The sequence below is a fragment of the Fusarium redolens genome, assembly GCF_020744475.1.
Source record: "Fusarium redolens strain MPI-CAGE-AT-0023 chromosome Unknown BKA55scaffold_21, whole genome shotgun sequence".
Classification (NCBI taxonomy): Eukaryota; Fungi; Ascomycota; class Sordariomycetes; order Hypocreales; family Nectriaceae; genus Fusarium; species Fusarium redolens.
Genome location: NW_025763684.1, coordinates 712,399 through 724,008, shown reverse-complemented (window position 1 = coordinate 724,008; position 11,610 = coordinate 712,399). Strand labels below are relative to the sequence as shown.

At 49.0% G+C, this 11,610-nt stretch overlaps 1 protein-coding gene across 1 annotated transcript; it reads left to right on the top strand.

Moving 5' to 3' along the window:
* Positions 1-11,149: 11,149 nt before the first annotated feature.
* BKA55DRAFT_598636 (uncharacterized protein) lies at positions 11,150-11,457 on the top strand (the record flags this gene model as incomplete). Its single annotated transcript, XM_046196272.1, has 3 exons — positions 11,150-11,224; positions 11,265-11,341; positions 11,403-11,457. 3 exons carry the CDS (start codon positions 11,150-11,152, stop codon positions 11,455-11,457), a joined length of 207 nt encoding a protein of 68 aa, XP_046043505.1.
* Positions 11,458-11,610: the final 153 nt, after the last annotated feature.

Sequence of the window (11,610 nt, the reverse complement as noted above, 5' to 3'; positions counted from 1 at the left end):
CGCACCATGTCTTCCAGGACCAATGGCCAGAGCTCTATCGGGATTCTTTCTGATTCCATGGTTGCTCTGACTTTGTCAAAGATGATGCGGTTAGAGCGCTCAGCAACTCCGTTAAATTCAGGAGTATATGGTGTCGTCTTGATGATCTTCACGCCGTGAGTGTACTCGAGGTTCTTGAGAGACCCACCATAGAGCTCAGAGCCGCCATCCATCTGGATTGCATACACTCGGATGCCATACTGAATTCGTATCTTGGAGATGAGCTGGCCTAGAAGTTCCGAAGCCATCCCCTTCCTCGTGAATGTGTAGGCCCATCTCATTCGATGCCTGTCATCTGTGGCAATCATTCCCCATCGTTCGCCTCTAATGCCCGGTGGATTGACTTTGAAGGTGTCAACATGGATGAACCCGGCCCTCAAGGCTCGCTTCCGTTTATTTCGTGGAGTCCATCGTAGGGCCTTCGCGATGTCGCAGGCGAGGCAGTAATTGAAAGGCTGATGATCGTGGTGGTCGTCACATTACATTCCTCTGGTTATTTTGGCAGTCTGCGATACCTGATATATGTTGACGTGGCCGAGTCTTCGGTGCCAAAGATCGACATCCAGGCATTGCTTTGATGAAACAATGTGGTGATTGCATGGTTCTGGCTGGAGTTCGGAGACGGCCTGGTTTGGAACGGCAGTCTTTCCGACCTCAGTGTTGACGTATAGACCGTCCCTTCCTATGCGGAGGAGACCAAAGACGTCTCCTGTTGGGTCGTATATGTCGTTACCGTCAATCCAGCCGCCGTTCTTGTACAGCCTGAGCCCTGACATGACGTTTACCGGAAACTCAGGGATGAACAGCGTGTCTTTGAGGTTGACTGGGACCTGATCGCCCCATTTGTTTATGAAGCAAATTTTGACTGTCCCTCGGCCGGATGGGTACACCTTCCCACCGCCCGTAACGAGGACCGTTCGAGTTGCAGGCTGCAGCTCTGTGAATAGGCTTTGGTCGTTGCAGATATGGACTGACGAACCTGTGTCGAACAGCCATTCCGCGGTTGAAAAGATGTTATCAAGGGAGACCTTACATATCTCTGTATTGTCCATCGGTAGCTCGTCTGAGACGCTGTCTTCAAGCATCAGAAAAGATCGCTCGACTGTCATGTGATTTGATTCCTTGATATGGAGATTCTTGGTGTTGTCGCGTTGAAGATCATGCTCCATGAGTTCCAGTGTTGCTAATAATATAAACAATATGATATTGCCAATATGAGCATGACTCATATTGTATTTATTGCCAAGAACCCAATACATTGGCAGTGTGACAGTACACCCAATATATTCCACGTGACCCCACCACTATACCGCTTCTGCACAAATCTCGTCACCCTGAAAATCACGTATCCCAAACCATGACTTCAGGCACTCCAATGCTTCAATTACATCACTCCCAAGTCGATTTCGACGGTCTGTAATGGTTATCTTTGCACCAGAGAAGAGTCTTTCAGGCTCCGCAGACATTGCAGGAATTGACAGGGCTGCCGTCAGATCAATCAAATCAGATTAGGGCGTAAATCTGAACTGAACTGATACTTTACTCTCTGCATCTGATCTGATTGATTGATTGATAGATATCTGATATAAAATAGGTCACGTGGAGCTATTCCCAGCCTCACGATTCTGCCCGTGGGATCTGACTGCCTTGTTGCTTAAGCATAGGCCCCCCAGAGTAACACACCCTCCCCTTATCCAGTTCTTCAGTAGTTGGATCGACTCAATGCTCGATCCAAGTAGAGAGTGTCGCTGTGAGCTGACTGTAAGCTTCGCAAGACTGAATGCTCTCTCACAATCGGTTGACATGGCCGGGATTGCAAGGACATCCAATGCAAATCTACTTAAACGCGGAAAAGCATTGCTATGATCAATCCACCAAAGAACAGGGTTATCTACCTGTTCCGGCTCGAGCCTATAGTATCGTTCAAGCTCACTGCCTGTTACCGAGAGCTTAGGCTGCCGACTTTTCACCCACTGCTCAAACCTACTTTGCTCAGGTCGGGGCGTCAACGAGGAGGTGGCCGAAATACTCTCAGAAGCATCATCGTCGTTTTTCGAGTACCAACGCTCAAAGTAGGCTTTGATGCCATCCTTTGCATCCCGAAGCCATTGTAGCTGCTCTGGGGAAGTCCAATTAGTCTCCAACCACCGGAGGCCAAGGTCCGGATTCAGAACAATAGAGGCCGCAAACAAAGGCGACCGCCCCAGAAGAGTATAATATTCGTTCAGCTTAATCCAAGCCGCGTTTATGCTTGCCCTGATACTAGCACGCTCTTGACCCTCCATACTGGCAATGTTACTTACGGAGCGAGCATCGTCCTGCAGGTAGTCTCCTCGAGAATGTACAGGAAGAGCACCTTCGTTAAACAATGGGCTGGTGGATGGACAAGCCGAAAGAACCGTTTCGCGATGGCGGTGTAACGGCGTGATCTCAAACCCTTGGAGTCGGGATGGTAGTCGTGACTGGCGCAAGGGTCGCTCTCGAGTTTGCCCGACTACAGAAGGCCGCGCAGACATTGACTTCGTATCTGCAACCGATTCAAGCCCCTCCCCCTGAGCTCTACGTCTTTCCTCCGTAGCATGATTCGCAGTTTCATCCTCGTAGAGAAGCTTCCAATCTTCTAGATGTTCCAGAATATACTCCATCCCTGTCATGACCTCCCAGAGCCGGCCGTGGCCTCCACTTGTACCCCATCCTTGTGTTCTCATTGTCATATTGTAGATTGGCTCCAGGATATGACTGACTTCCCTAAGGACCTTCCAGTCATCGGAGGTCAGGATATCGGCCGCGGGAACCCTTTTTGAGGCATCTGCTTCCAGCCCTAAATCTTGGATGAAGCTATTGAGCTCAGACTGCTTGATCAAGGCGCGCTCGATCATCATGTAGGTCGAGTTCCATCTCGTAGCGTTATTTTGTATCACTTCCAGCTCAGCTGTTGACTCTTCCGCAAGCTTATAAATGTCTGCCTCTTCCTGCTCCCTAGCATGTGCTTTGAATGCTTCAGTGCGCTGCGGAGAGGCCCGGATGAACTTGACGATATTATGAAGCTTCCCAACTGGGCCCTTAGCTCGCCAGTGTTCGAGGTCTTCCTCGACCCGCTCCAGCATGCCATAAGCCTCAGATTGAAGTTCAAAAGAAGCTGCATCGTCGCCATAGAGGAAAGCTTGGGCAACAAGGTTTAAGATATGCCCGAAACATCGCATCCTTCGTGCCTCCGCATCCGCTCGAGTTATCGAGGCATCGAGGTTCGTGTAGAAGTTTCGCAAGCAAACGTCATTGCTAGCTGCATTGTCACAGATCGAGACCCCAATCTTGCGATCAATCCCCCAATCACGGACAACATTTCTTACAGTGTAGGCGATATTCTCGCCAGCGTGAGATCCAATCTGCCTCCTGAAAGCAAGTAGCCGGCTTTGGTGTGAGTTACTCTGATCAATGAAGTGGCCAAATATCGAAATGAAAGCTAGTCTGTTTGGAGACGTCCACAGATCGAAGCTGATGTGTATCTGTGTGACGGCTTCGTCAAGCTCCTCCCTGACGGCAGCTTTCTTCAAAGAGAGTATGTCTTCCAATTCTTTCTTGGCTGAAGTTCGACCCCAGGGTATCTGAGCATAAAGATCAGAGTCTAACTGACGAAACAGCTCTTGTAGGTAGGTACTCTCGAAGGTAGAGAAGGGAAGATTGGAATCAATAATATAGCCAACTGAGAGTTCTCTGATCCGTGCCATCTTCGCTCGGGGATGAACCAGGGAAGAAGAGGCTGGCCGTTTCTTCGATGCGCTTCTTCGAAGATCAAGAACTGACGAATCGTCAAATGAACCCGGTTCGAATGTCTCGGTGGTCCTATGAGCTCTGAAACCGTCAGTGATAGCCTGGAGATAGGAAAGTCTGACAACTTGTAAAGATGAGCTTGTGCCGAGGATGTCGACTGAGCATTAAAGAATCGTGGCGCGCCCTTGTCATCACAGAGTCGGCAACACCAAATATCTCCGCTAGATGTATTGTCTCTCTTTAATTCCGCGAGGAACCAGCCATGGTTTCCTATCCAGCTTCGCCGACCTCTGCTCTTCCTCCTATCTAAGAGGCTTGCAATAACGAAACGTCGTTGGCCCCAGGTAATCTTGTGAAGGTCGTCAACGGAAGAATCGGTAGTCGAGGCCAGAGCCAAAGCTGCAGCATACTGCTTGGCGATGCTCTTAGGTCGGGACCCGAGACGAGGAAACGTAGGTGGTGGCGATGGCGACGGGCTGCTGACAATACTGCCTTTCAAAGCGGTTTCGGACATTATAGATCATAGTTAGCAAAACATGTGGATGGCTTGAAACTGAACAGCCGAGATGCGTTCCTGACGACTCAAGGCTTGCTTTGTTCCTCTGGCTAAATCTACATCGTATCAGAGCGAGAGGTAGAAAAAAGGGGTGATCTACCTTCGTATTCGCCTCTACCTGAGACCCCGGCAGGCAAAGGTCCGGGACCAATCAGCTCGGCTGACCCCTGTAGCATCCGTGGCTTCCTAGGGAGAGTCACGCTTTCCGGAGCCGGAACATACAGATAATCCGGTGTATCTAGGGTAGCTGCTCTCCATTCAGATATATCAGATATACAGACGTTGTATTTGAATTGATTGATCTGACAAAATTCCATATCTGATTTGAATTGATTGATCTGATTGATATATCTGATTGTTAATCTGATCTGACGGCAGCCCTGGGAATTGACAGTATATCCACGGCCATCTTGCTCAGGCTCGGGTAGGTTTTCTGCTGCGTCTCCTCTAGCCACCATGCAAGGGCGCTTGTAAAGCCATAAACCCGTTCAGAATTGCAATATCGCTCGTATTCGTCCATGGCGAGCGACGGCTGCAGATGCTTGTTCCTCCAATTCAAGAACTCGTTCGTGGTTGTCGATGGGACCTCGCAGGGAGGAAGCGGTGATTCCACAGGTTTATATTCGTTCCACAGCGTCTCAATCAACGTCTTCGATGACTCAGCCCACTCCTTTTTCCAGTTCTCTTGGATGTAGTGCCATTTGTGCGAAGGGTGGAGCACAATAGCTGCAACATACGCAGGCGATTCTTCAGTAAGACGATAGTACTTATCCAACTTGGCCCAGCCCGAGTTATACATCGGTGCCATCACCGGATCGTCGATAGCTGCCTCCTTGCCGGCTTCGAATTGTGCCAGTACGAAGTCCATGGCCAAGAGGACATTGTAGAGTGTTGCAAACGATGACTCGAGAGCTTTGGTCGTCATCTTCAGCTTCTCCAGGAAGGACTTGATCTTCTCCAAGATGATCCAGTCCTCTAGAGAGAGCTCGTCTCCAGCGCAATCTGTGTCCATCCATTTGTTAAAATAGCCGTCAATTGCATCTCTAAGATTCAATGCCGCCCTCAACATGGTATACCACGAGCTCCATCTTGTGTCATTATCTCGCGCAAGCCTACGGTTGTGGCTGATAGCAAGAAACTTTTGGCTGCGCTGAACACTCCGTTGGATGTAAACGACGAAGTTGTGAAGCCTGCCGAGAGGACCCTTCTTCCGCCACGCTTCAATATGCTTTAGTGTCACATTATGCAGGCCAACATCGTCACGTTCGAGCTTCTCATTGTCGGTGACGAAGAGGAAAGCTTTGGCGGCGAGGTTGATGATATGACCTTGGCAGCGGAGTCGGTGAACTTTGGGATCGTATTGGATGTCATATCGACGTAGGAGGCCTATGGGATGTGAGGGACAATCATTAGAAACAGTGAGTTGTACTGACCAAGCGAAAGGGATCTCATCATTGTATCGTTATTGCCAGCATTATCCATCACGAAATACCCAAGCTTGGAAGCAAAGCCCCATTCGTCAACCACTTCCAAAATTGCCGCAGCGTAGTGATGCAATTTCTTGTACACGTACGTACGTACGTACTGTATTTTAGCCGCTGTACGTACGTACAACTTTATTGTACGTACAAATATGTACCATACAAATTTCCCCCTTCCTTTTTAGGTAATACTGGTAACTTAGCAGGCTTCTCACGGTCCTCGTCTTCTGCCATTCTGGCCTCAAACCTCTGATTCCACCTCAGTGCCAACCCCCAATATATCACCCGTCGACTGTAATACACCCTCCCACTCAAAATCTCCACTGGTGGAGGCCATCACACCATCCATCCAGACCTTCTTGCCCTGCGCATTCACAAATAACTCGAGATATGAATCTTCGAGTTCTAGCCAGTCCTTCTCCTCAAGATCCGCCCAGCGCTTTTTATGGGCGTACTTCTGATCCTTAAGGCGATCTAATACGCGGTCGTTCATAAAAATGAAGGCCTGCATGTCAGCGTGCATGGGCGTAAGGCGATTTCGAGCTTTCGTGTGTATGAAACTAATAGCAGAGAAACTTCGTTCTGAGGGCGCAAGCGTGTTCATTACCTTCACGGCTACCCTAGCCAGAATCGAGCCCTGGTTGAGGAGGCACTGCCACGCCATTGCTGGCTTGAAGCCATCATCGTATACAGCGCTGTGCTTATTAAACAAGCCGTCTGGGCCGCCTGTACGCATTCGGAAGTGTGTGAATTCGGAAAGGGCACGGTGATATTCGTCGTCGTTTTTCAGCTGTTTCTGCAAATACTCTTGTACGCGCGCAAAGACGCTAGGCGGCAGTTTCGAATTTGGACCTGTTGTATCAGGCCGGAGGGCATCGGCGATCCAATGTATATCGTACGTTTGCTTATCGAGCCGGGCTTTGAATATAGCGTCAATGTCGTCCCACGGAATATCAGGAAACTGATCAGCCTCTCCCATCTCAGACCATCTGCTTTTGATTTGCAGCCAGCGATTTATAACGTGTGCGATTCCCGCCCCATCAGCCTCGGAAGCGTGTTGAAATTCGTTCACGGGTTTTAGCACAGCGATCGCAGCCTCTAGTTTTAGCTAGAAGCTGTTGTCTTTGATGATTCGAACCGCTTCGGGTAGGAGAACGGGGCAATCTTGAGATCGCAGCTCATCCCGTACATCTTTTCGAATAGACCAGTCTCTGGCAGGGTCTCGAGAACGGAGGAGGGAGACGAAAGAATTGTACTGAGAACCCCAGCGTGCAATTATACTATTCGGAACGAGCGAGTTAGTATATCGATTTCTCAGTCACAGCTAACGATTTACCGGTACCTTCTGATCAGCGCGCGAGTTACTCCGTTCCACCTTGTGCGTTGGCACATTCTCAATCTTTGCAATTGTAATTTAGACCGTGAGAAGAACTTGAGAAGGGTGCTGACGTTATTACAGAGATCCTCAAAGAATGGAAGAAGAAGGATATCTTTAATTAGAAGCTGAAGGCCGTGAGAATCGCATAGAGAGAAGTTGATATGTGAGAGCTCTGGGAATCTCCCTAGCAAGCCGTGTACAGAGCGCATCGTGTTTTCGGTATCTTTACAGATAGAATTGATTCTGGAGAGATCACCGCCGCACAGTTGCTGCATTTCTCCCCATATCAGCTTCACCCAGTTCTCCGCTGTGTGCTGTTCGTCTCCCGTGTCAAACGTTTTCCAGTAGAAGGCTGGGCCGTCTGGTAGCTGTACCGAGATATTATCGGAAGCGTCAAATATGATGTTGAACCATTCTGAGCTGGTAATGCGTTTGAAAACCTCGTCATAGAGTTCCTGATAGAAGTCGGGAAGAATTCTCGTGATGGAGGCGCGGCTAGGAGGCTTCCAGCCAGGCTTAATGCGAGTGAAGAAATAACGCAAACGGCGGCTCTCGAAGAGGCTGAAGGGCCGACCGCCGGCGATTACAGCAGCGGCGGCATCATAGGCGTAACTGTGACTCTCGTCCTGCGAGATATGCTGAATTCCGACCTCGGTTATCTTCTTTTGTATAGCTTCTGAATATGAGGGAAGATAGCCAGCGTTATCTTGAGCTTGACGCTCTTGTCGCTGCTTGGCTTGCCATTTCTCACACGCAGCGAGATGCTCTTTCGGCCTCCCAACAGAGGTCGCTGCAAAATCCTTTTGGCAGTGACGGCATCTGTATCGCTTGCTTTTCTTGGAGTTAGAGCGGCCGAGGTCGATAAACTGTCGCCAAACGAAGGCAGCGTTAGCTTGGGTGGGCGCCATCTTTTTGGCGATACCTTCAATCGGGAGAGAATGGCAGTGTGTTGAGCTGCTCAGCCAACGGAGTTTTTGTACAGCCCCCCGTATTTGTACAATATGACCCACAAATTCCCCTATTAGGAGTATTATGGATCCCATTGTACGTACATAGTACGTGTACGTACTTTTTCTTTCTGTACGTACGTACGTACAACACGGTTGTACATACTGTACAACATCACTACCGCAGCGAGGTGAGAACCGTCGTGCTCACTGTCGATGTCTTTCAATGCCAAAATACGGTGCTCCAGCTGACCATCTTCCGTGACATAGTGACCAGCTACGCCTAGGATGGCCAAAGAGTTGGGAGAAGTCCAAAGGTCGCAGCTGATGTGAATTCTTGACTTCGCCGACTGTATGCGCTGCTTGACCTTCTCCTTCTGGTCTTCATACTGCCGCATGATCCATTTCCTGATGGTCTCGTGCGTGTCTGGAAGCCAAGTATCGATATCGTTATTGACGTAGGCCAAGAGTGCTCGGAACTCTGGGCATTCCACGAGCCGAAAGGGGAGAGAACAGGCCGTAATAAACCTCACATACAACACTTCGAGCTGGTCAGGGTCGATCGAATCTCCGGATTGATCGTTGAGCCGACGGCGTTTGCGGGGATTTTCTTCTGCCGCAGCACGAGCTTGTTCGAGAATTGTTCGTATCGTTGTCACTTTAGCTGTGCGCGGGGCTCCTTTTGGCAGACCATGACCGTCAGGAGGAGGGTCCATAAGATGTTTTGCGGGAGCCGCAGTACCCCCGGAACAGGCATATGCTCTGTCACAATGTTTGCAGCGCCACTCTTCTTTTCCGGTCCGCTGATTGTAGTATCTCGTCTCTATCTCCTCGTTTGGCATATGAGAGAAGACCCATGATGTTCTGGGCTTGGTGGAGGAGGTTGTAGAGGCTGTGCAAGGTCGAGATTTGGACGTTTGGCTTTCGTCTAAGCCATGTAACTGCTGGCTGGAAAACTCCGAAAAGTCAACTGAAATTGACGACTCTCTTCGTTGTGACCATTTTACAAACGGGAGGCGTTGTTGAGGCATGGCGATATGGTTAGTCAGTAGGCTTGATAGTGATGAAGAAAATGGGCAGAGGTGACGATGGCCAATGTCGACAGGCAACCACTAGTATGCCCAGCCTAACATGGTCTGTACCAATCGTACCTCCCATGACGCGTGAAGGAAACGCGTAGTCGCATGTTATGTCTGATTGTCAATAAAGACGCGTGTTAGGTGAACGCTCGCCAATAAAATGCCAAGCATCCTTGTCGCTGATGTAGGGTAAGGCATGCCTGGCTACTGTCAAGAGGCAATTTCGCCACAGGACCAACAACCCAATAAAGTAATATATTGACAATATGGACATCCTCATATTATATTGACACAATATCAAAATCTTCATATCATATTGTCACAATATGAGAAAGTCCATATCATATGGGTTATATTGTAATATACTACTTTATTGCCATATTATTAGCAACACTGATGAGTTCCTTGGCGAGGCGGACTGCCCAGTCGGATCGCTTATCCTTATGGGCGAACCAACAATCATTTTCGTGATGTCCTCTCTTCTTGCAGTTCGTGCAGGTATGGTCCTTGTGCTTGCCGATCCGATGATTGGTTTCCTGGCTGGAGTTGTTCGTGGCTTGTTGGTTCTTTGAAGAGCCTCTCCTCCGGCCACTTGCCTCTTGCTTTCTTGCGGTCGGGCCCTTCCTTCCGGTCTTTTTACTGTGAGCCCAGTACGTAGAGGCAGTACCATGACTGTCATCATCATCTGATGACCTGTTTTCATCAATGAGATCTTGCTGCATTGATCGTAGTGTTGGCGGATGCTCAGAGCGTAGGAGAGCCCGCTGTCTGGCGGTCCAGTCGGGGTACTCGTTCTCGCAGGCAGTCAGATAAACAACCTTTTTGAGGGTATCTGAGATTGGTTCTTTGATTCAGAAGAGAAACCCGGTGTTTGCTAACCCGGGCTCATAGCCTGTTGTTTATATTGCGCAGTAGTGCTGGGTGAAAGTATATTTTATAAAAAACTTGATTGTTCATTGTTGAGATGAGAGTTCTTCTCTGGTTTATATCTCTAATTGATTTCATCTAGGACTTTGAACTTTAAATCTAGGACTTTCAGACTAACAATCGGAATCCTGAAGATAAGGGGGATTCCCGGAATTTCCAACACCAAAGCACTGCGTTGGAGAGATGGGGAGTTAGCATGTAGAACCTGTCGGATTTTCCAGGAGAAATATAGGTATGTCGAGCTCTGCACGTACTTTGGCCTTTTGTTTCCGACACGGTTCGCAGGCAATCTTTGTCTGGTTGGTTCGAGGATGGAGACGGGATGGTAGCGATGGTCCCTGATCGGAGCCAGAGCTAGTACCCTCAGGATCTGAAACTGGAGCTGGTAGAAGTCTACGAAACTCGGAGACGTTTAAAGGCAACCCTTTGTCGCTGAGAGATGGACAACGCGAGGACATTGTAAAGTGTATAGCACCATTGAGGGCAAAAGGGGACTAGGTAGGAATCGTAGAATTAATTGAAGCGAACCAACTCGATAATGACGAGGAGATGAAACAAACGTAACAAACGGGGATTCGCCAACTCTATTATGCGTGAGAAGGCGAACATCATACCCCCGCGTCAACAATGCCCCAGAGCTCATAGCGAAGGAACAAAAGATCCACACTGGTCCCCATTTTCATGGCTAAATCTGGGCGGATATGATGGCCAGAAAGGGATTGTAGCAACTTCCAAACCGAGGGGCTACAGTGTATTAAGAATTAAGTCATTCTTTCGTCACTATTGTAATCCAATCTCGTAACGTGCTTCGGCTAGGGGGCAACCCACCGTAGGCCCAGCAGGCAAATAGTAGCAAAACAGCGCCCACTGTTCCTTATCTCTTTAGCCCTTTGACGAGAACCATCATCTGTGACTACGCGGTACTCATCCTTTTCAAGTTCTGGAACCGTGATCTCTTATATCTAGAAATCATGTGCGCAACTCCTGTACTCTTAAACTTATATTTTATGCTTATGTCGGCGTTTCGTGGTTCGCAAGGCCCTCAGGTACGTGGTATGATGTTGCTTGCCGTGAACTATCTCGCAGGGGATGAACGCTGAGTTTTGCAGGAGTATACCTGTGTTCACGTTGATGGATACGGCAGCTTGCTACTATCAGACTCTGTAAGTTGCATTAACCTTGATGCCATGCTACTGCCATTAACAACCATAACCGGATCTCTAGGAATCCATATCCTCCTACGGACAGTCTGTCAACGAAGAGTAAAACCACCAACTAAGCAGGCAATGTCTGAAGTTTTGTACCGTCCAACGTCTGTGATCAGTTTCCCTCTCATCCCCATCGCAACAAACGCCGTCACGTTAACAAGCACCCTTGCCACACTCGCAAACACCTCCCCATCGAAACAATCCCTCTAGCCCACCTAGACTTG